The 26,026-nt window shown below is 38.3% G+C and overlaps 1 protein-coding gene across 4 annotated transcripts; it reads right to left on the minus strand.

Annotated features, from left to right (window-relative positions):
* Window positions 1-1,900: 1,900 nt before the first annotated feature.
* Window positions 1,901-22,710, minus strand: LOC128528501 (rab11 family-interacting protein 2). Of its 4 annotated transcripts, none has more exons than XM_053501361.1 (6): window positions 22,643-22,710; window positions 21,760-22,347; window positions 10,477-10,889; window positions 8,959-9,283; window positions 5,059-5,128; window positions 1,901-2,424 (listed from the first exon to the last, which is right to left on the minus strand). In XM_053501361.1, the coding sequence occupies exons 2-6, from the start codon at window positions 22,110-22,112 to the stop codon at window positions 2,194-2,196; spliced, it is 1,392 nt and encodes a 463-aa protein (XP_053357336.1). In that variant the 5' UTR covers window positions 22,113-22,347; window positions 22,643-22,710; the 3' UTR covers window positions 1,901-2,193. The 4 variants fall into 4 exon arrangements, with proteins under 4 accessions (XP_053357336.1, XP_053357339.1, XP_053357338.1 ...); XM_053501364.1 differs by lacking the exon at window positions 22,643-22,710 and adding an exon at window positions 22,571-22,638; XM_053501363.1 differs by lacking the exon at window positions 22,643-22,710 and adding an exon at window positions 22,552-22,638.
* Between the last annotated feature and the right edge of the window lie 3,316 nt (window positions 22,711-26,026).

A 26,026-nucleotide genomic window follows, 5' to 3' on the forward strand; every position in this document is an offset into this window, starting at 1 on the left:
TTTTTAGATTGTGGATTTAATTTGGTGTCTTGAAAAATTTATGTTATGTAAAAAATATATTTAAAAACAACTGCAAATTTGGGTGACAAATTTCAAACATCAACTTTTTAAAACTTTCTTTACAAATTCTTTCAACCTAACCTGAGAATTTTCCAAAAATAAACAAGTACTTTTAGTTGTTGACGTTTCCACTAATCAGCACTCAAAAAATGGATAAAAACGGACAATTTTTAATCTGTATTTTGTGTATATATTTTAAAATTTAAACTCGTACAACAAAAACGTACAAAATTTTAACAAATCCTAGGAGCATGAGCCGTATTTCATTCAACCTTAAACAAAACTTACTCAGTAGTGTAACTGTGGATCGGTCCAGTGTATTGTTTTATAATAAGTACCGAGATAAACGAATTACGGTTATAGTACCTGCTCGAAGATTCATCAGTAATATAAATAACTGAGTAGTGATAACATTTCCGCAGAGGTGCTAATGTTCCTAACCAAAAAAAAAAACACTTCTAGAAGAGAGAGAGACAGAGACCGAAAGAGAGGGAGGGGTCTCTAGGGTGTACTGTTATGACAAGATGTCACATTACTATCAAATCTTGGCTACTGAATAACAAGCACTGTGGCTCTGTAGTCTAACATCCAACTAGAGACCGTAATCTTACTTACTTTTTATTCTTTCCTACAAGTGGAAAAAGAAATTCAGAAATCAAATTTGGATAAATTTGGAGTGAAATGAGCGAGACGGGAACTTCCGCACACGTCCTACGTCTTTACCTGCGTCTTTATCTGCTTCATTTCATCTGAAATAGATTTCTCTCATACTGTAGCAAAGGATAAAAAAAATCAAAATGACGACTGCTAAAATCGTAAATGTTGGCACCTCTGTATCTCTAACTGAAGCATTTTTCAGCAGTGAGGTAAAAAACACGTACCGAGGAATTGATGGAGAGACATTTCAGATTCGTTCCATAGTAAACAGTGTAGTAACCCTGTTGGCAGGGCGTCACAGTAATCTACACACTCTTTCCTAGTAAACACGTCAGAAGCCACTCATACTCATAACCCTGTAACAACTGATCGCCTCCATACACAGAACTCTGCTCGCTCACACACCCACAAAGGTGAAAGAAGAGATAAGAAGATAAGACTGACACGGGAACCGTAATCTTAAGGAGAAAGGAAAAAATATATATATATTTAACGTTTTTGTTCATACTGTGTAAATCAGCCTGTCACAGTCAGTTTCGGTGCGATCGCAATGTTGGTCTTCTTAAATACACTCCTTATATCTAAAGGTAGCTATATAAATAAAAAAAAGACAAATTGTGTTGCAGCCTCAGTAAACCCTCCACATTTTGAAATTATCCGTGGTCAGATTTAATCCCGACTGTAAATTCTACAAATCCTAGGCAAGTTAAAAAAACAAACAAACAAACAAACAAACAAAAAAAACAAACATAGAAAATAAGACATTCTCCCAAGGGTCACAACGGAAACGGGTTTGTGGTATCGCTTCGAGGTTGTGGGTTTGTTTTCATGGTGATGGGGGGCGGGGTAAGGGGAATCATATTGATCATCGATCGTAGCGACGGTAGCCAATCATGAGCGTCTGCTGGCGCATGCAATCAGCAGGGGGCGGTCACACTGCCATCTAATGGTGCGTGAGCAGCAGTTCAAAAAAGATGCTTCATGTAGGTTGGAGGAAGCACTTGTTAGCATTGCGGCCACCTTGGTTGGTAGCTGTCGCTGATAGGGAAGCGCCTTAACAGAGTGACGGGAAGGAATAAATATATTATATATATATATATATATATATATATATATATATATATTCCTTACCATATATTAGATGGATTTGAACCAGAACTAATAATCTTATTTTTTTGGCTCCAGTGCTAACCTAAAAAAAAATTTGTCCTGCATCACCACATAAATGACAGAACAGTGTATTAACAAAAATCAGTGTATAAATGAGAAAAGTAGATAATAAAAAGCCACTGTTTGGCATTGGCACAAAAGTCCTCCAATCGGTCACCGATTTTTAAAAGGTCACACAATCTCGAGTCATCGAATTCCGATTAACAGGTAACCAGAATTGCTAGTTAGAACTTTTGTTTGTAACACCACATTTTTTTTTTAACACCACTTGTATTGTTTCCAACGATACCACCCTAAGGTTAAAGTCTACTTCTTGGAGATCTTGCCCGCTTTCCTTTTCGGCTCGTACGGCGTCCTCAGGATGCTCGGCGTCACCTCCATGACTCGGACCAGCAGGTTGTCGATGTAGTCCTCCAGCTCGCGGATGTGCGCGTCCTTCTTCTTCACCACCTCTTTCTGCTTGACCAGCTCCTGCACGACCTCCTCGAACGAGAGGGTGCTGTACGCCGCCATGCTGTTCTGGAGCTGTTCGGCCTCCTGAGGAAATAAAGAGCGAGAGATTGGGATCAGCCTTCAGGCGGCAGGCGGCGGTTCGTAGTATTGTTTTAAAATTCCGAGGGATACCATTATCATCATGTGGCGGAACGAGTTACACCTGTCGTGCATACCAAACAAACGTCTGTCGAGTTCTTAGAATGGCTGAGAAAACAATTTCATGGCTCTGCCTCACTAATGAGTTAAAAAATTGTCAAGTACGGGATGTGTTGCTGCGGGAAAATAATCAACAGCAGGGTTGGTGTGACGTTGCTAAACTCCATTTATAGCTACATGGTGGTACTGAGAAACCACAAAACTGACCAGCCTTCCAAGTTATCAAGAATGTTGAAAGCGAATTTAAAGTCCTCCATCTTAATGGTATTTCAGATTCCAAGAATTTACAGAAATTTCCCGAAAGTGCTGACACTGGATACTCCGTCCAAAGATCTACATAAACATCTCCTTATGGACTAAGTTTTTGCGTAATACGTTATTGTAATCTGTTTCATGATCTGTTTGGAGCATCCCACCGTCTATGATATATTTCCGTTACTATGAAAACAATAACACGTTAGGACAAGCGTATCAGTGTAGTCCTGCTAATATTTTGACCATACGCAATCAAGAATACAGCTGTGGTAATAATTAGAGCTGTACCGCTGAAGCCAAATCAAACTTAAATAGACCTTTGACGGGTATGAAAAATGTAGGAAAAATTCACAACATCCCTTAAGCATCTTAAGATCTAAAGCATCAAGATAACTCAAAGTTAACTCGGCACGAAATAATAACGTGACAGAACATTGTGAGCGTTATGAAAATAAATGTGTTAATTCATTAAAATGCACTGATATGCTTTAAAGGAATGACACATGGGGAGGTTCTCTCTCTCTTTCTCTCTCAGTCTGATTAAGGACCTTCTCACTCCTCTGTGTTTATGGGAGATGGATGAGTGTTCAGATTTGTAGGCCTTTCCTCTGAGCCTTCGCCTGACCCGGGACCTTGACTCGTTCGGCTGACAAGAGCAACAATTAAGCTTAGCCTCATGCGATAACAATAATAAAGATAAAGCTACTGACATTCCTTTTCTTTTCCCTGGGGAAACAACAAAGACTGTTCGAGCTTCATAAAACTGCCAAAGCAAAGACTACAAAAGAGAGCTGCAATAACTTCTTGATGTTGGCTGGACGGGCTTCTGCTTTCGTTAACCTCGAATCCAACACTTACAAGTAAAACTGTCATGATCTACACCGTCGCTGCGTCGGATGACCATCGTGTGATAGCCAAGAAAAACCTCGAGCCCCAAATGAAAGCCATCAGTGGCGGGGAAGAAGAAGAAGGAAAAAAAAAGAAAGAGGGAGAAAAAAAAAAGACAAAAGACAGGAGGACTGAAGAAGTGAAAGGGAAATGACGCTGTGTGAAGAAGAAAAGCAGCAAGGGAACGACCATGAACCGGAGAAGCGCTGACGAGTGGATCTGCGAGAAGCGCCGCGATAAGACCTGCACTTGGCATTCTCCAGTTGTCTCATTACTGGAGCTAATGAGGGCCTTTGCGCAGGGAAATGTAAAACCCAAGTCTTTTGAAACGGCGCGACCCTGTGTCCTCCCCCTCGCGTTTTAATTGGGTCCTTTCGCAGACGTGCCACCAGGAAAGCCATTTTCAGCACTGGTAACCATTTAAACAACATTTCGATGTCTGTCTCGGCGAGCTAAACGCTGCTCCGCGCTGGACGTAATGACATTAACCATTATTACAATTACGACAAGCCCTTGTTTAACGCTGCCTGCAGTTTGACCCGTCACATCAGCGCCAAATTGCACATCGTTGTCAGCGTCCCAATTATTCAGCGGCTGGTGCCAAAAAAAAAAAAAAAAAACACTGGGAAAGACAAGAAGCAGAATCACGTTAATAATATCGCACCATTTCAAATTACACGCAGATCAAAAATGATGGCTGGCTATTTCGCTCGTTAATTAGATAAATGCTACTCGAGGAGAAGTGTCACGAGTGAGACCGTGGCAGAGATCTGCGTCGGATGCTGCTCCGTCCAGTAAACGATTAATTAAAAGTTTTAGGCAAGTCGGAACTTTTTCTCTTCAATCTAAACAGAAAAGAAGAACAAAAAAAAGAAAAAAAAAGAAAAAAAAAGAAAAAAAAAAACCGCATACTACTCAGCAGCTTTATATTGTCCTCGTACAGATTGAAGACAGAGATAAGAAATTTTAAGTTACGTGCTTGAGACTCAACAACTGTAGGCAGCATGGAGGAAAAAAAAACTAATTTGTCTACATGACAAGCTGCTTTTATTTTTACCTTAAACAAAAGACAGGTTGGTACGGGAACGCCTATTTATAGCTACTACAATACAAGTGATAACTTTATCTTGCTCATTAGACATCATAACACTCAAAGTACAAATTGCTGTGATATGGAGCAAACCACTTTGGGAAATTGTTGTTACGAGGAAATAGTTCACTTTGTTGTTAATTACGATCCTAAACTATCATATCACACCCTGTGGTGTTCCCCTGCATGTCGGAGACATAAAATATGCACATTTACGTAAAATATTAAACACTGCCCTCAAATGATGTTCATAATAATGATAATAATAATAATTTTAATTAACTTACAGACTCTCTTGTGGTCTTCCTTCCTTGTTTTTTCTCCGGGGAAGCATTTTTCTTACTCAACTCTTCATCACTGCCAAACAAATCAAAAGGAAACACACACAAATTCTTTCACTCTGATAATGACTCGTGAAAGTGCATTTTGTCATACAGGATCAACATTGTGTGTGTGCATATGTGTGTGTGTGTGTGTGTGTGTGAGTAAATGAACGTGCCATAGAAAAGACCCACGGAGCGCAGACAGGAAACTGAGAGCAGCTCGCCACTCCGTCACCTCCTACACTCTTACAGAGAACCGGCTTTTTATTTCCTATTAATCACTTCAGGCATTACCCGCGGCGAGGCTGCCTGTTTAGACGTCCGAGTGAATTTCGAACAGGAAGAGTGAAAAAATTATCGAGAAATTCTTGCGTGTCGTATTACAGCACTCACATATTATTATAATGATATAACATCCAAAGTCATTTTTTTCGGCATTATTAGTTGAGGTAAAGGTCAATATACATTATTTATTTAAATGTTTTTTAATTATTAGACTTTTTTTTTTTTTTTTTACTAAGTGAGAATCCAAAAACATTTTATAATTTATAAAAAAAAATTATTCTCATTTCTACAGTAACTTCAAGTCTCCAGAGTCAAGCTGTCTTTCTATTATCCATTTAAAAAAAAAGATAAGAAAAAGATGCTGATAAAACAAACTTGTGTCAGAGATGTTACACAACATTAACTGTAACTACAAACATTGAAACGTTACAAGTTGCTGTTACTGTACTGAATAAATATAAAGAATTAAGGGCAGACTGGTAAATGTCTAACTTTTACGTGTTAAGTACGAAAAAAAGATATTTGTGAAAAAATTATTTGGGGGTGATGTAATATCGGACAATTCAAGATTTTTTAAAACATTTTTGTCTGTTTGTTTGTGCACACATCACGTAAAAACTACTGAACAACTTTTAATGGGGATTTCACAGCTCTATTTGTCCAAGCTTGAGGTAACATATAGGCTTTGTTTTATTGCAATCGGCCCACGGCAAGAGAAGATATGCTACTATTTTAAATGGAAAACACCCTTACATTTTATATATATATATATATATATATATATATATATATATACATATACATACACACACCGACCTTGAAAAAATCTTTATTAATTAATCTAAAAATTTTTTTAAATAGCACTGTAAATCTTTTAATACGCGTTTAGGAGGGTGCAATTGAAATCTCACACCTTCATTCCGCGCACTTCACGTTAACACGTAAAAGTTTTAGTTAATTACAAAGATCAACACATGGAGGTATAAATTTTTTTGAACGCGCTTATGAGGGTGCAATTAAATTCCACACAAATTAAGTCGCATGCACATCTAGTCATTATAATAAATATATTATTTTTCTGTTTTAATACAATACCGCAACCCTGAATACAGGATAAAGTGGTATAGAAGATGAGTGAGTGAGAGAGAGTGAAATACAGCACAGCAAGTGTGTATAATGTGCGTTTCTGGGAATTTCAGTCAGCAAGAACATCCTCAAATATAAGTTATCTAATTTGGCTTTTTTTACCCAAATGGGTAATAATTTAGATTAGATTAGACAAATAGATTATTAATACAACACATTTTTGAATTACTTTAAAATATATATATATGTTCATCTACAACTATGCTGCTCACTCTTATTCTCACCCTCACTGGTCTCTACAATGTTAAAAGCAGCTTTTACCCAGCAAGATGTTGTTCCTTCAATGACCTTTGACCTGAAGCTCTGCAGAGAACCAGGTACCTGCAGTCCATTAACTGACTTGTCTCTCTCTCTCTCTCTCTCTTTCTCTTTCTCTCTATCAGATTTCATTACCAGGACTTGGAAGACTCCTGCTATCTCAGGCTGTCTGGACGGAACCTAATGACACTGATAGTAATCTTCTTAGGGTGCTTTTACACTCCCGGCCATGGCAGAGAACACTAACCCGGAACACTTGACCCCAAAGTTCGGTACGTTTGTGCATTATGAACACTGTGTATAGTGGATGGCTGGGCACGATCCACCAGGATCAAACAAGAGTCTAAGGAACCTGCTGAACTACATTATGAAGTTACTACATCATAATGTAACCAGACGCAGGAGTTTCCTAACACTCGATCTGACTTCTAGTTTTGAAAGCGGAACTTTTCATTTAGAATTTTAAAGCATTAAGATATTATAATACCTAACTTATAACAAAAAGTTCTCTTAGTGACTGCATTTCAAATGTATTTTTTCTTTAATAACCAATACAATTCATTAACATTTTTTATACTAAAAAAATCCCTGTAATTCATTATGATCCTTTTCCCCATCTTTCAAACACATGCGTTCGACCAAAACATGGTATCGGTGCTAAAACGTGTCTCACCTATAGTAGGTGAAAAAGTGAATTTTTAAATAGGATCATATAATACCACTTTATACCATATTCAATACTTAAATCCATGCTTTGTTTTTCGTAAAAATGTGCATACACATTTTTATTTGTATTAGATAAAAAGAAACACATTCAATTTCATGCCCTTTTACAGTATGTAGTGTCCGTAACTTTTGTGAATTTAAATTTTTCAACTGTAATTCAGATGAAACCTGGCCAGTTTAGATTTTAAATAAAAAGACATAAACCTGGAAAGTGTAGTAGTCTAAAATGCAAACCTGTTAAGATATGAATTTGACATGGTTACGGACACTACAGATTTTATTTATTTATTTATTTTATAAGTTTTTACCAAAAAAACTATTTAAGCAACATATCTTACAGGTCATATGCTTTTACACCAATTTTAGTATCACCACTCATAAAGAAATACTAATAATTTGCATTTTTAATTATTATTGTTGTTTGATGCGAGACAGTAAAACGCTAAAAAATGGCCTTTTCCCATTTCTACTCTCAAGTTAGTAACTTGAAACTTTAAGGGAAGCAAGAAGGTCATTTCCATGTTGCATTAACTTTACAAGTAGCTTCTTCGGCACACACACATTTTTTGTATTATATGCATACCATAATTTTATTATATATTTTTCTTAAATCAGCACCAATACTGTGTTTTGGCCATAGTATAGTGTATAGATAAAGTACTTAAACTGTTGTCATGGCAACAAGACTCTTTATTCTTCACTTCCTAATGTTACAGGTTCTTCGGTTCCAGACCAGCAGGTGTGGAAAAGTTGCATATTTCTCCATTTCATGCTGATTATGATCTCATCCAACACCTCTCATATCACCTATATGTTTAATTATGACTGTGAATCATGATAAGACTTTTTACCTCCCATGATATATATTCAGTATACACACACACACACACACACACACACACACACACACACACACACACACACACACACACACACACACACACCCCGGCCATTTCATTAAGTACACTGTAGTAGTACTGGGTTGGGAATCTCCAGTTCCACCAGGTCCCTAAGGCGCTCTACTGGATTGAGATCTGGTGACTGTGGAGGCTGTGTGAGTACAGTGACCTCCCGGTCATTTTCAATAAACCTGAAAGATCTGATTTTAGCTTTGTGACATGGAGTAAGGGATAAACAGGGTCAGGAACAATACTTAGGTAGGCTGTGGGATTTAAACTATGCTCAGTTGGTACTAAGGGCAGCAAAGTATGCCAAGAAAATGTCCCTCACACCATTATATCACCACCTCCAGCCTGAACTGTCAATACAAGGCATGTTCGTTTGAACTTCAGCAGATCATCCTGCCCATGTCTACATGCCTGAAAGCATTGAGTTGCTGCCATGTGATTGGCGGATTAGATATCATTTGTACTGTACCTAATAAAGTGTCTGGCGAGGAGACATACTGTATGACATCAGAAACAATTAGGAAATCTGTGCATACCGTACCTGGGCATGTGATGTGGCAGAAAGGGGTTGGTATCACTTTCCGAAGTAAAAGGATTTGGGGATCGAAGGTCCCCCGAACTTCCCGCTCTTCCTCCGTTGCTCGTCTTCTTCCCTTCCTTCTTTCCCGTCACGCGCTCCAGCAAGCTGATCTTCTCTTTTTTCTCCTTTCTGTCCCACAGCTGCCCCTGGTCCGAATCGAACGGGTTGCGGTTGCGTGGGAGCGTGGCGGATTTCTGCGGCATCTCCGGGAAAGGGTCACCCGCCATATCGCTGTCTTGGAACCCGGGCATCTCGCTCTGAGAGCGGCGGTGAGGAGGCACTTCACCTGAATAAGTGATATTAAATCGAGAGAAAAAAAAACAACATTTCAAAGCAATTATTAGAAATTGTTTTCTGTACAACATGAAGCAACTCTTCTAGCAACGCATAGACTTTCTTCTTCTACTTAATATTTAATATTTTATTCGCACATTTGTAAAGGTGCCAATTTTTTATGCAGAATCACAAGAATTTGCCAGACACTCCGGAAACCCAATGGATCCCATACAGGGATGTGGCGCTTGTGCTGGACTTAGAGTTACCGCATTGAAATGCTTCCAATATCTATGGCACTGCGCAAAAGTGCCTGCATAATTATAAAAATAAATAAAAAATTTACATAAAAATAGAAAGGAGCGAGTGTGATAAAGTAACCAGGAGAACTCATTCTCCAGCAAGCTCAGTAAAACCTAACAGCTGTTTTACTTAAACAGTAGTAATGTGCAAAGGTCTTGGGTTCAAACAAAAATATGACATAAGCAAAAGATGCTTTTGAAAACATTTCTGCATAAAGGAAACTTCTATAAAGAGTCATAAAGAGTAATAAAATAAAGAGGAAATCTTTATTTCATGCAGTTTTTGTGCAGTTTTAAAAGTAAAACAGCTGTTAGGTTTTACTGAGCTTGCTGGAGAATATGAGTTCTTCTGGTAACTGGTCACACTCGCTCCTTTCTATTTTTATGCAAATCCCAGGAGGGTTTTTATTCCATCTACAAACTGGTCTTGTACTATATATTTATTTTATTTACAGCCATGCATATATCCTCCTGTAATGTTATTTGTTTATTAATCATTGACATGATAAACATATATAACAAAATTGGTACAGCATATAATATGGTGCCTAAGACTTTTGCACTTTTACTTTATACGATGTTTTGACTCACTTTCTGTAATTACAGTTATATCAGAGTTGAGTCATATTTTATGCAGTTAAAGTGCACTAGGGTCAGTTGGAAGCAGACCAAGCCCGCATCACACAAGCTGACGGTGGAGGTAAATGCCACGAGAATCCATTCAAACAGAATAAATAATGTATAAAATCTATTTTACACCTTAAAATGGATGTGTTTCAATTTTAAATGTATTCTTTAATAATGCATATCAGCCCACTGAGTAAGTGGACATTTGGACATTATTCGGCGCGCCTCAAGTTAGGAAGGGGAATGAGAATGCATACGGAATGTGCACCGGTCTCACCTCTCTCCTCCATGGAGTCCACGGAGTCCGTCTTGGGCCTGAAGTGCGTTCCTTCCAGATCGGACATGGAGTGCGCGGCCGAGAGTTTCTGAGTGCCGGTGAGCAGCGAGCGTTTGGGTTTGGGCTCCAGTGTAGCGGTGGTGTGACGAGGTTTCTGGCCCGAGACGTGTTGAGGAAGCTGGGAATCGGGATCGCACTGCGCAGAACGAGGCAATATCGCCGAAGAGGCGTCCGAGTCGTGCTTACGGCCCTTCATCTTGTCCTTGAGCTTGGAGAACGGCGAGCGCGGCTTGTCGCGCATGGACAGATCGAACATGCTGGCCGTCATGTTGTTCCTCATGAACTGGACGCTCACCTGGATCTTCCCGCGCTCTTTTTTCTTTTTGCCTGGACGGGAATCCAGGGTGTACCAGCTGAGGAGAACAGGAGACATAAACATTAGATACACCAGTGTTATTTATATTAGCGGAAAAATCCAAGAATCTCACATTTTTTATGATTACCATGACATAGCAGTGTGACCCATGGATTGTGGACAGTTCATTAGTGGAAAAGGAATTCATATTAGCTGTCAATAATATGAGATGTCTTCAAGTCAAACTGGGTGAAATTTCTAGGTAGCTCTAAGCAGACTGCACTCGTTTCCGTGAACATTTAGCCAAGTGCAAAGCCTGATCCTTGAAAAAATCAACAGATAAAAACTTGACGCCAACTTGTGGAAGAAAGAGACGCATCTGTCTGTTTCAACTGTAGACATGATCATTCACCAGCGCCACTTGAACATTATCGGAACTTAGCTAGAAATTAGTAAACATTTCCACAAGTTTGGGTGATTACAGGAGTTCCTGGGAGGCCGGCGTTTCAGACGTGTTTACTCTCATAACTCAGTTTTGTTGTTCTGCACAATCACAAGCAGATTTGGACTCCTTTAAAAACGTGTCAAAACGTATAGCCCGTGTTGTCCCAGTGTAACCCGGTGTCACTTGCTAATTACTTAAATGAAATCCTTTTATAAAAATACATCATGTAAAGAATAAAACCTGTGTGTCTGCTGCTACACCCAATGACTGTCATATTATAGGACGTCATTTAGAGCTCAATCTATTTATACATTTTAGTCGGGTTTAGAGCTGTGCAAAAGCTCACCAAATATATTTCCTAAATAATTGTCTAGTGACTTGTTGTGAGAGAAACCCCAAACTTTATGTTGATCTGTAGACTGGAACTGAACCTGGAACTGAGCACTTCATTACAACATCGCCACTGTGCTTTCTGAAAGGGGGGAAAAAAAAAAAAAAACTAAGCAAATGTGTTACGGAGTTTGAAAACAAGCGATCATCAGCGCAACAGAAGGCTCTGTGTGCGACAGAGCAGTGAATTACTCATCTTAAACGAGCAAGAGAGTACTTCAGCTTCATGAAATAAAATGGAAACAGGCCATCACACTTTCATTTCCCCATTTTTCATCAAAAGTACCACAAAGGAAAGTGCCTCTTCCAAGGCCAATGTATAATTCATGAAAAGAAAAATACAAAAAGGTCAATATGTTTGTCTGCTGAGAAACCCAATTTCACTTCACCTAAATCTACAGACTAGTCCATTTGAAATGCCTGAGAACGCATATTATAGCGGGGATAAACATAATTCCCTGGTAACTGCGTTGGTTCGGGGCACATAAAGAACGAGAAATAAGACGCCCCCCATTCCCCAGATCCTGTTTGCTTAACCTCTCGTGCTTTCTCCCCTGGAAGTAATGTGATTGATGCTATAACTCGGCGAAAAGAAGGTGACATTTGCACAAATCTGGCCTTTGTTCCCCCTCGCTCCTCGCGCCAGCATCGGGAGATTATAAAAAGAAGAATATTTCTGGATAGCGACATAAATTATGTTGCTGTAACAGCTTGTTTAAGGTGCTCGGGCAGACTTTCGCCGATTCAGATGCAGACTGAATCACTTAAAACACTGCGATGGTGAGAAACACCGTCTCGAGCCAAAGTGCCATCAAACCGACAGCTTAAGTAGAGGGGAGAATAAAAGTATTACGTCTTGGATACGTGATCACATGGTGATTTCGTGAAATGTATAAAGCATACACTCGGCGTTGATGATGATAATAAAACAAGTTCGGACTAGCAGGATGGATTTTTGGTAAGGTGTTCTACTTCAAACTGTATCCTAAAGTAAAACCATATGTTACAGAGCTCTGTACAGAACATCCACCCCCCCAGAACCCATTTGGACTTGGAGATGCACTTGTCTCCAAGAGCATATTTATTGATTTAGGCAGCTTTTAGAAACTTTTCATCCTGCATTGCTATACGTTCATAACAAGCTCCACCCCCTGAAGGTTCTTTGTCGATCACTCTTGGAGAACTCAATATTAAGTATAATAAATTTCTCTTTTAGAGAGAACCCCTGGTAGAACATATTGTTGGTTAAGTATCCAGAGGGAAAAAGCAGTTTGGATTTTTTTCTAAAAGTATATTTATTTCATGAAGAATCTGTTGCCGGCTCTAGAAACTCATCCTGCATTTCCAGCTTTAAAACCCTTATGGGCGATTGTACGACCCTACAAGGCTTCCATGTCTGGAATTAAACATCTGATAAGCCAGGAATGGTTTACTATCCAAAGAACTCTTGAGGAACCCTTCTTTCCAGAACTTTCATCATTTTTATCTCAGGATTCTCAGTTTAAAGGTTCTCAAAGAGTTCCAAGAGCATTAGGGGTTCCAAACTGTAGAACCCATTTGGTTTGGATTGTAGACGGGTGTTGGTTTGAAGAATGTATCCAACCTATGAAAACACCAGTACAGGAAACTGCATTTCCATGCATTTAGAACTATCTACAGTAGAACCCTCTTGTTTCATTGTCCCTAGTATCTTGCAAAGTGTAATATTCTTGAATCTAGCCAAATGTATCTATAATATTGGGAAAAAAAAAGATTACAACAAAACAAATATAAGGTTATTAACCCTTAGGAGTCTGACTTGCCGCCGGCGGAAAAAATTCATTTTTTTCTGGTAACCGTGAAAAGAGTTTAAAATGCTCCGTCATGATTAATCATACACATTAGTGTAGTACATCATTTGAATCTGTAAAGGGTCTACTTTTTTTCATGTATACTTACAATAACCACAAAACAATGTGCTTTTGTAAAATAAAGAAAATAAACAGGGTGCGCTTTCAGCCGTCTCTGTCTCCGCGAAAATCTTTTTGAAACACGTCACTAAAATGAACTGAAACTCCGCGAATACTGCACACACAGACATGAGAAATATATCTATAGAAAGCTTAAAGGGTCTACTTTTAAATGGTGCAATTCACATTGAAAACAAATATTCTCAGTTTATGTAATCCGTATGAAACCAAGGAGAGGCACAGAATTTCTGTCGCACTTCATTATCTGCTAATGACCCGAGGCAGGACACGCCCACACGCCATTCACACGGAAAACAGTCCCGGGGTAATCTACATACGAGGCCACGCCCCCCGGGCAACGGCACGAAAACACACACAGACCGGCTTGAAAACACACAGATTCAGTGAGTTTTCTGCACGTTTGGAAGATGGCACGCGCTGTACAGCAGAGGAAACTCTTCAGATGATTTTGGGCAGTGAGGAGGAGTTTACATTTACCTCAGGAGAAGACTGTGTGACTCTGATGGCGAACGGGAGCATTTTGAGGAGAGAACAGATCCAGCAGAGGACATTGAAGCAAGCTGCTGTGACACTGGGTAAGTTATTAAGTCTTATATAACTCTTATTCTGATGGTATTAAACTAATATTAGTAAATATTTCCCTCACTTCAGCTAGCTCTTGTCTGTTGTGTGACACATTGGCTTTCAATGCCATTTATATAGTTTAATGTAGCATGTAGATAACACTGCTAACAGGCTGCCTTATGAAGCAAACATGATATTTCCCGGTGGCTAAGCTAATGTCTTATGGAGTTTACAGATGTTTATAAATGTTCTAATGTATTTCACCTCGTTTTGGATAGCTTTAGATTATGATTGCTAATATATATTTGTATCCGTTTTGGTTAGCTTATAACACTGCTATCGGTAATGTTATTTAGCACAAACAAGCTAGCTCCAGTTGGCTAAATACTGCCTTATGTAGCTAAGAGACATAATGAATTTATGAATGTTTATGAATATTTCTGTGGTGTAAATGTTCATAATGTCTTTTGTTAAGCTTGTATTTACAAATACCTGTTTAGAATGTGTTAAATATGTGTGTAAAGCATGTCAGGTGGATGGTCTAGACTTGTCTAGTCTATTGTCTATAAACAGACACAGAGGGGCACAAAATGTATACACTTCATACCTATTAAGCGTCCATACCTATTAATTGCACATCCATTTATTATGAACAGTATAGGCTAACTTTTTTATTTATTTGTTTGTTTTTAGGAATGTGTCTGCATCACCCTTGCCTTTACCAGCACCTCACATCAGGACACCACATCAGGTTTGCACCATTTTACCATGAATGTTGTTTGCACTTTTATTTATTTGGAACTGTTTCTGGAATTTTTGCAAGTGAATCTTAAGTTATTCTAAATAAACCACAAACAAAGTAATATGTTTCTGTCTTCTAATTATTTTCTTGTAACACTTTCCTATGTGTAACACTTTCACATGAAATGGGTAATTATACAGCTCATTATGCGGTTCTTTGTCTTCTCTGGCGTGAATTACAGCATTATTCATGATCATTCACGCCTCCTCGCATACTGCCTTTCTAAACAAAAAGTGTCTTAGAAAATTTAAATGAATGTATTGTTTTCTGTAAATGAGTAAGGAAGGTGATTGTCACATCATTTTGAAGTAAAACCTCTACATTATAAGATCCAGGTCACATAAGTCTTGTGCACAAATGTTATGAATGTGTTTTGTGGTCTTATTTCAGTGAGTTGTTTTTTTGTTGTTTTCAAAAATCACGCATAACATTTTTTTTCTCCAATATACAAACTTGTACATACATGCTGCTCATATATTATTGTTGCCAAGTTTGTGCTGAATAAAATGATATCAGACTTTAGATATTTATAAGTTTATAAGTAACTGAAAAATACACAAATGTCAGGACATGTCAGAATCTCTTCAGAGCTCCAAAACACCCTCAGACTCCTAAGGGTTAAGCTTATCAATAGTCAAATGTTCCTAAAACTACAAGTGAAATATCTAATATTATGAAGGGGTTTAAATAGATTCAGGAACATTTTTTGCAGTTAGTTTTTATTTAGAAGCTAATATTGATCACCCATGCAAAGAGAAACTCTTCTTTGGCAGGACATTTTCTTTTTTCATGGCCCTTTTCTTTTAGGTTTTCCATGTGGCTCAATGTCCATTTATTTTTAGGTTTCCTTGGATGGTTAGCAGATCAAGGAACCTTGTTGAGAATTACTACCATATGGTGATAAAGACCCAGTTTAGAAGAACCCTTTCGAATTAGAGTTCAACTTATGCTGTCAAAATACTGTCTGAGACAATACTGTTATCATCATGTCTCCATTAAAAAAAAAAATAAAATTTACTATATCTTATAAAAAAAGGTAGAACTCTAGTACTAGTCTATGCAAACTAAGGAGAAAACAATCAACAACGTGGTCCAGCATTAATCAACCAATCAGGACAAGGATGCACTTCTAATCATTACCTGTCAATCATGTTGCCAACGAAGTACACGGCAATTATGATTTAGATACAGTATATACAACCTGACTTACTCACTTACTCATCGTCTATGCGCTTTATCCCGTATACAGGGTCACTTTGGGGGGGTTGGGGGGATATGCGGGAGGGCTGAAGTCTATCCCAGGAGACTTAGGGCACGAGGCAGAGTACACTCTGGACAGGGTGCCAATCACAGGGCACACACATATAAACATATGAGGAAACCCACCAAGCACGGGGACAACATGCAAACTCCATGCACACAGAGAGAGGAATCGAACCCGGACCCAGGAGGTGCAAGGCAGCCTGTTATGTATAACCTTTATTTTTAAAAATATATATTTATTTACTTATTTTTCAATAAAAATTATTTAATAGTCTTTATCAGGTTTTTTGGAAAGCAATAAAAACTAAGGCAAAAATGACTACAGATTATATTAGTATTAAACGTTCCTCATTGAAGCTCTGAGTGAAACATTTTTAACTGTAGCAAGTAGAAGCATCAGTGTGGAAGAACTTTAAGGAGCCAGGCAATTTATTTTTCCAGGCATCAAACCAAAACCTGATTAACCTGACTGCATTAAAGGAAAACGCTGAACACACACCCAAACACACATACACACATTACCCTGTGTTTGGTACCGTATGTCTCAGACAATGTAGCATGTCAGGTGCTGATTATTTGTAAACCCGTTCTCGTTAAACTGCACTGCATCACCCCAGTGTCGAATGGCAGGGTGAGGTAAGGTCTGGAGTTCGTCATGACCCGGGTCACGGGTCAGCCTTCAGATTAAACAGGAATAAACATTTGCAGGGTCTTGAATCCCTTATTGTCTTTTTTATTTAAACGCAGGTATTTAACTATCGAAATCTCAAGAGATAGGAAATGCCATGATGTTTTTGTTTTACTTTAAATGGAGGCGAGGCCGTCCTTTTCTCCTAGTGTGGGCTCCAAGGACGAGATAAACTTCGGGTCCGCAATCCTCCCACGCCGCACCGCGCGGGAACGTTGGGAAAATTCACACGCTCGACAGGCACATGTGTGCGGAACGTTACGGGCGATGGACTCACCGCTGTGTGTCAGAGTAACCGTGTGTTCAGATTAGGCATAGATTTACATTATTAACAATTACTGCCTTGAGTTTTATTCGACTTCATGATTTTATTTTATTTATTTATTTTTTTTATTACTTGTAATCACTTCCTGACTTCTTGGCTCTAATAGCTAAAAACAAATCTAGTTTTTTTCTGTTTGAATATTTTTTCTTTCTTTTAGTATTTCTAATACAAGGCAAGGCTTTCTGGAAATACAGCCAACTTCGAAATTATTGCCACCATTTAAAACACCCAAATGAAATAAAATTGCATTATTATGCAAAGTATTAGAATTATACAAATTAAACAGAATAAATAAACACGCACCATGAGTCGCCTCCATTTTCACAACAACGTCCTGACTGCGTTTGCTTCTAATACAAAATGGGAAGCAATTTTTTTTTTCTCGATCCAAGAACAATAATTCAAAACAATTTTTCAATTGCTCTCAGGATCCAGAAACTGTATTTTTCTCCACATGAAACACATCATCTATAACTATGAAGGAAACCCAGAAAGCTGTTACAAAGCCAGTTAAAACTGACGCTAAACAAAACCAGGAGTTAAAAAAAGAAAAAAGAAAAGAAAAGAAGAGAACAAAAAGTCTGGGAATATTTGCAGTATGAAGCGAAACTATTTAATCAATAAAAAGCATTAAAAATGCACAGAACTTCTACAAGTTTTCCATGTTATACCTCATGACTCGACGCTATTATTCTCTCTAAATCACGGGGTGTCACGAGCTGGCCTTAAAGCCTTAAACACTCCCAACCCAAAAGAAAAAAAATAAAAAATACTCGAGAAAAAAGCATCCTTTTATATTTAAGGTCAAACGATCACTCTGTCCGTGTTATTTGTGGTCTCTTGTTTGCATGTCGGCTAATTTTAACCTTTAAAGTCTTTGGGAAGTTGCAAATACAGCTATTAATCATCAGCGTAAAGAAACAGGTTGGCTACAGTACGAGACAGGCGTTTGTAAACACGTTCCTCGGTCCAAGTGACAGTCCTGAGAGATGAATTATGGGAGCTGCCTTTATGGGAGCGCTTCATACCTCCATACATGCACACGGAGAAAAGGTGCTCTGTTAGCCAGCTGTCTTGTTCGGCTTTCTACATAGACCAGGCTTTATCTTAAGAGTGTTTTAAAAAAAAAAAAAAAAAAAAAAAAAAACTCTCAGTTCCCTCTGCAATATATGTGTGTGTGTCCTTTATAGAGATGTTTTTTTTTTTTTTTTAGAATTCACTGCGTCCTGCATCTTATTTAACACCAAAAAGGAGAAATGAAAGTAAAAATCGGTTTTAAATTGCAACTTAAGTTGTTTCAATATTTAATAGTTTTAAAAGATATTTGATAACCTTAATTAAAAGACATCACCATATGCATGAAATCTCATATAAACATAGTGACATAATCCAAGAAATTGATATTATTTCATTTTTATCACATCAGCAAGTTCTAGGAAGGAGTCTCCAGTGTCAGTGCCTTCTATATCTTTAGGATGTTTCAGCTTTCCGTGTTAAATCCCGAACAGACTTTGGATTGGATAATAAATCTAATGGGGTAGCACACTGGTTAAGGCATTGGACTAATAATCCGAAGGTCCCTGGTTCCACCACATTGCCACAGTTGGGCCCTTGAGCAAGGCCCTTAACCTCCAACTGCTCAGATGTAAAAAGAGATAAAAATATAAGTCGCTCTGGATAAGGACGTCTACCAAATGCCTTATTGTTAATGGAATTTTTCACTTGACGCACCATACCGAACTTCATGTTGATCTCAGTAGAATTTCCTCCAATCTCAAGGTTCAGGGTCGAACCCGGAAATGTCGAGAGACTTTAAATGTCGAACGATCATGGCTGAAGACGTAACAGGAACTTATTTAAGTTCTGCAATGTTCACCGTAACATCGACGAGACGCGTTGAACTGCTGACACTCGTCTATCGAACACACTTTATAAATAATATCATACACACACATATATAGATATCATCATGCTCATAAGAATAGGTCCCTGCCTAACCAGGGCCCAAGGTAAGAGAACAAACTCCAACAGAAATAGCCTCCACTGAGTGAACAGGAAATCGAAATGTGCAGATGTGTGAACGCTCGACTGTTTCTCGACGCAAGCCCTCTGAGGATAATCCACCTGCTATTCACTATAATATTTTTGAATAATCATCCTCGCCAAACTAGTTCATCTGCTTACGAGTTCTGCTTTCGAGCGGGCGTGTCACACCCCGTCTCTCTCTCTTCACTTCAGATTTTCCGCACTGACTGACCGCTGACTAACACACTTGACTGCTGGACGTCTGGCTGGAATTGTTTTTCTTTTCCAAATGTGGAAGTTGAGATGTGTGTTTTTAGTTTTCGTACCACCCCACCCCAAACCAGCCCATGTTTAATTCCTTGAACCACAATTTAAACTTTCCTTTTTTTCATTTAAAAAGTTATAATTTATGTTATACAACAACCTTGAGCATTAAAGCAACCTTTCTTTTCCTCTTCCTCTTGCTGTTTCTTGCTACAAAGAGACTGCAAATTGTGACTCTTACAATAAAACTTACTCCTGACACTGGAGACTCCTTTTATATAAAGTGAATTAAAGTCCATGTTTAAATGGTTACCATTAAAACTATTGCTTGTTAATTAGTTTTGTGATGTTGTGACAGCAATACTTATGTAAATCTGATCAAACGTTGTGCTAAAAATCAATTCATCTTAAGCAAATCAACTCACCCAAATTTCAAACGTCAAACCTTTTGCAAGGCATAGTTATCATGTTGCAATAAAATGGAAACGTCCTATTTTGGTCCACATTGGGTAGCCACAAAAACACAACGCCAACTTCTACAGTAAGGTTTAGCAACGCTGGACTATCACACAGCATCTGATTTTTTTTTTTTTTTTTTCCATTTCTGGTGAACAACACGCTCTTGATTAAAAGGAACTTCAAGAGTGTGAGACTCATTTCACAGAGACGTCCATTAAGTGTCTTACAGTAAATACACTGCCTATCCTGCCTATAAAAAAAAAAAAAACAAGCTCAAACAAGATTCAGTGATTCAGTAATTCAGTGCATTCCGGTCATCAGCTGACTTCATTTTATTGCTCATATCTATGATGGACTCATCGGATCACGTGACCTTTTTCCATGACTCCAAAGTCCAATCTTTATTCTCCCTCGCTAAGTTACGCCTTTTTTCCCTTCACTAACAAGGGCTTTACTTACAGACACACAGCTGTTTAGTCCCAGTCCTGTGAGTTCTCATCACATTGTGTGTTTTTCATGGTTCAGCCGTATCCTTCCAGAGTTTTATAATGTGTTGAAGGGTTCTTAACCCAGTTCCAGTCATTTTAAATCTCCTTAGTTGTTTTCTTTGCTTGATGCAGCCCAATAATTTGACCCTTACACCTATATACATGCATATACACACACACACACACTGTTTAAACCACAAATTTAGCTTGTGACCCAAAAATAGACAGAAATCTCCTGACCCGGCATTTTTCTCAACTTGAAGTAAAGCACATTTGTCAGTAGCATCATGGGCTGCTTTTAAACAATCAGGTACGCTCTCACTGACACAGGAAACACAACTGTCACAAAAACAAAGCCTACATGATGTGACCGGCAATGACTACAGTGGGGGAAAACACCGGCTGATGATAATCAATGTGTATTTATATCTAGCTGGGGTAACATTTCGATTCTGTAAAGTATGGCAGTATAATGATATAAGTGGTACCGCATAAGGATAATCGGGTCCATAAAAATTATCCTCATCATCATCATCATCCTCATCATCCTTATCATTATCAATAAGAAGCATGCTTTTAGAAAAAGGTCGGGGAGTGGGTGGGGAGTTCCCATGACTCAACAGAAAGCTTCGTTTTGACATATCAGCAGTCTTTACTTTTCTTTTCCAGTCAACTAGGTCAGTGCTTTCTAATCCAGGAATCCCCAGATGGTCCGTCAAAGCTCGAACACATCAGAGATAAAGAAATTAAGAATACTGAACGGCGAGTATACGTGCCCTGAAAGCTGGGGCGTCTAGATACGAGGGTTGGGAAATATTGAGCCGTGGTGATTTTTGACTCAGTAAATTAAGACTAGTGATGGAAAGAAGGCATGTTCCTATACTCTGTTGTTTTTTTTTTAAAGGTTTTTAAAGAAGTCGAATGTTACGCTATATCGGCTATAGTCAATCGTTCCCTCAGCAGCTTCTCCTTTTTTTTTTTTATGAAGTTAATAAGATTAAAAATACCCGGCTTGTTGTGTTGCTGAGAAACAGCAGAGTGTAAAGTCATGAAGACTTTCCCATGGTCGGAAAAAAAACAAACAAAAACGTACTGATTCCTTTAGTAAGAAAGCGCATCCTTTTTACACCACAGCAATTCTTCATCCTTGTAACTGGTTAAAGAAGGAACCTTTGTTCATTTTATCCGTTTATATATCAGTTACAGTAAAAGGTTAACATGGTGGGTGGAAGGTAGAACACTTACTTGATCTTCTTTCGCTCCTTGTTGTCGAACACCTCATTCAGGTTGACGGTTTTCTGCCCCAGAAACTTGTCCATCCCGACCAGAGACCTGTGCATGACCACGAGACAGAGCTCGTACACCTCGGGGTTGCCCTCCACCAGCAGCCCGGGCAGCTCAAACGAAGCCTCCTCTCTCCACATGGGACTCAGGGTCTTCTCCGCCACCGAGGTGGAGTATTTCTCCTTCCCGAGCTGGATGATGGTGTAGGCGTCGTTGGTGCCGTTCTTGCCCTTGGCCTGGAGGTCTGTGGCTTGAAGGACCGTCACTTGGACGTGCGTGGGGAACCATTTCTGCGACTGCTCGGCCAGCGACATGGTGATGGGTTTACTGATCGTATTTGAAGACTAAATGAAAATGTAGAGAGCTTCGAAGATCACGGGGTCATGGCTTGATCAGGGCAGTGTTACATAGTTTAGTTAACAGTGGTGTTAGTGAAAAGCCAAACCTCACCAGTGCACCAGTGGGAATAAAATGAGCAGGTCCAGTTTAATGTGCATGGTTCCTCACTTAGGCCATGGCATCAGGAGCATCTCCACCTCCATGCATCTCCTGCCCAAGCAAACCAAAAAGAAAGCAATACATCAGTGATCATACTATTTAACAACAACATATTTAATAATACAGATCATAAGATATGAATATTGCTATGGAAACTGATCACATGACTGATCTCTTCTCCCTGCCATACATCAATACAGCACTCCAACCTCCCTCCTTTACCTTTAAACCATTATTTCTAAACTTCGAAGATACCTGACACGACATACTCTACCTTCCCTCCTTCAAACTCGTACGTTTCACACAAAAAAATATTTAGTTTTGTCCCACGAACAATTCAACTTACAGCCAGATAACCAGACAGACCGAAACACAAGGCGTTATCTTTCCACACCCATATTCGTTCAAGTCCCGCCTTGTGCTCTGTGATTGGCTAGTAGCCATCTCCGTTCTGCCGCTGTGATACGCTTACGCGGTTACGCCGACAAGAATTGTCCAATCAGAGCGGCGCAGCGAAGGCGGAAATTATCCGAATACAGGTAGGGATTTTAAAAAATTACGCCCCGATTCGGTACTTAAGTCTATTTCCTGGTTCCGCATTTCCGTCCATATCGTCACGGAGTCAGAGTTTAAACTCCTCCTCCGTTGCCATGGAAACTGCTGGTCTTCCTCGCTCGGAACAAAGCTGTAGATATTTATATTTAATATCTTTATTTATCATTTTAATGTTGTATATAATCGGAGTTGAATATGATTTAGTAAACACATGCTAAACAGTAACATTTAAGTAATTTAATAATAATAAAATAACTCACACGTTTTGTAAATAAATAACTAATAACTAAATAACATTAATATATCGATGATACATATATTTTTTAAAAATAAATTAGATAAATTATATATATTAAAATGTATATAAATACAGTATATATAAAATTACACTTATACATTTATTAAAATTATATATATATATATATATATATATATATATATATATATATATATATATATAGAGAGAGAGAGAGAGAGAGAGAGAGAGAGAAGGACAAACATTATTGTCCTATTTTTGATAAATACATAACGGTTTTGTCTGTACATTGGTCAGAACTCGCTCTTTCAATGATATCTTTATGTTCCATACATTGGAGGACCCGAAATCAGTCTCATGATGGAAATAATTCTGTTTGTACGTCAGGGTTTTGTCACAGCATCACTCAAAACCGGCTGGACAGAAATTAATGAAACTTTTGCAGCACTTCAGATATCCGGCTGAAGTTTAACCTGCACTTTACTGTGAGTGAAATTTAAATCTTAAGTAAAAGTGATGTTATGAACAGTAATGTGCCGAATCAATTTACTTTTTCAATTTCTCATCCATAATTCACTCTCCAATTACCGAACATGGAGTGTACTATATGGCTGGTGATAAAAGAAGTACAATTTAGTATAAACAAGGCATAAACATAAATGTTTCTATATTGTGTCTTTCCCATTGATTGTAATAAGATGAAACAACAGTAGATAAAAAATCTTGCTGTGAACTTGGGCCGTTTACTTGCCATGAAAAAAAAAAAAAAAAACTCTTCCCAACTGTGACTGATGGCACTTAGTAACCTGGTAACCCAGTGTAAGTATCTATCCAGTGACAGAAACTTCAAAACTTGTAAGTCGCTCTGGATAAGAGTGTCTGCCAAATGCCTAAATGTAAATATATAATATATTAACCACCAACCTTTTTTTAAGTGCACCATTTTATATAAATTCACTTTAAAAGTATTTTAATCCATCCAGCTAATATTTACGGAACAGCATTAAGCGTCATCATGTAGATCCTGAGTAGAGGATCTGGGACTGGAGGTAGAAAATGTGAACAGCTCCTTTTATTTAAGACCACAAGTTTTCATTAAATCTCAAATCCAGAGACTGATACCAGCACTGACGAACATTTATCTTGTTTTCCATGACTATTTTTCTTTGGTGTGATTTCTTTTTCAAATCAGTATACACAGATATTCAAAAAGTTAATAGAATATATACATAAATAGAATCTAACAGTTTTATACTAAAATGTGTGCACCAAAATGTGATGTCATCATTATGGATACTTTACCTAGAAGTAAATACTCACGAAATTAAAATATAAATTGGTGGTTAATCGTTGGAGCTGGAAATTCAATTTAGAGTAAAGGGTAAAAAAAATTAGCGGAGTCGTGACCTGGGTCAAATTATTAAATGATGGGGTTAAGAACCCATCAACGCCACACTGTGTTCTGTAATCAACGCTTAAGGTGACTGAATGAAATCTTAGAGTGTGAAACTTTTTTATTGGCCAGTCAGTGCATCTTCATGCTGTTTAAACAACAATGTCCATACGGACTGATGAACTGATAAACACACATGCGCAGACACACTGACCAACAACCATCGAACAATCGTTCACACCAACCTGTAAATGCTCTTTTGCACAATATTACTTGTTATTTGCATAAAAACTGTTTTCTATCTTCGCTGCTACTTACAAGGAATGTTTACTGTTCACTGTTTCTCCTCCCACTACCTCAACTCATTACCTCATCACCTCATTACCTCATCACCACCAAGTACTGAAATGTGTCACTTTGTCGCTCTTGTTTGCACACATGCATGTGTACTTTATGTTGTTTCTTTTGTACAGGACTTAGATAGTTCTCTGCTAACCTAAAAATGTCAATCTGTCTCGTCTCAGCCAGTTTCTTTTCACTGTACAGTATAAGGTTGAACTGGATCTACATACGTCTGTTTTGTTCCTGCACTAATGTGTATTGTAGTAAAGCCTACCCTTAGCCAAGACCTAACCTCCTTGCAGAGGCAGTCATGCCATTCAATTCTTTATTACATAAAGGTTGGCAAATTGAACCTGCATAAGAGCGATAAAACACTTGGTAGTGTGCTGGTACACTGTAAACCCGAATAAGTTGGCAAAACTCTTTACTGAGTAGCTTAACTCATACTATATATATATATTTTTTTTTTTCAGTTGTTGAAAATTAAATAATTTGTTGGTCTTTCACCTGCTCCTGGCAATGGGTTTCCACAGCGGTTTGTCAGAAGGTTTTATGTTAAATGCCCTTTTGAACACAACCCTCCCATTTAAATCTGGGCTTGGGACAGGCACTTTATCCAGTGGCTGGGAATCGAACCCGGCCCTTTTGCATGGCAGGCGAAACACCTACCACTGAGCCTACCACTGAGCCACCAACTTTAGGGTCCCCAGATTTGTAAAGATTATACTTATGGCGTCATGCGAAGACAAACCAATCCACCATCTTGATCAAAACTTTTTAATGTGGGCAGTTTACATGTGCATTGATGACGTCATTCACAAAATGGAGGGACTTTAAGGAGAGCGTTATTGTGGCTTAAAATATCAAACTTGTTCAATTAACTTGAAAAGTGTCTTTTCTACTCATGAATACCAAAAAGTTCAAAATACAAGGTCATCAAGGTCAATTAATTTGAACTACTTGTAATTATTTAGGTTAATAGAACTTAATACGTTTAATTACTTTGAGCATCAGGGTTTACAGTGTATAGGAAAATAATCAGCTTTGCGGTATTAACAGAAATTCCACATCCTCACATCAAAGTGTCGCTGATTATTTTGCTAAAACAGCACACCTTCAAGTGTTTTAATCCGTATGTCAAATACCTGCCGACAGCTTGTGTGATTGCTGCTTGCCAGTATATA

This window comes from Clarias gariepinus, chromosome 8, assembly GCF_024256425.1.
Source record: "Clarias gariepinus isolate MV-2021 ecotype Netherlands chromosome 8, CGAR_prim_01v2, whole genome shotgun sequence".
In the NCBI taxonomy this organism is placed as follows: Eukaryota; Metazoa; Chordata; class Actinopteri; order Siluriformes; family Clariidae; genus Clarias; species Clarias gariepinus.

Coding starts and splice junctions, on each gene's coding strand:
- LOC128528501 (XM_053501361.1), bottom strand. CDS start 22,112: ATGTCGCTGGCCGAGCAGTCGCAGAAATGGTTCCCCACGCACGTCCAA. Junction 9,284..10,476: donor GGACTCCATGGAGGAGAGAG/GTGAGACCGGTG, acceptor TCACTTATTCAG/GTGAAGTGCCTCCTCACCGC. Junction 5,129..8,958: donor CTGCCACATCACATGCCCAG/GTACGGTATGCA, acceptor TTTGTTTGGCAG/TGATGAAGAGTTGAGTAAGA.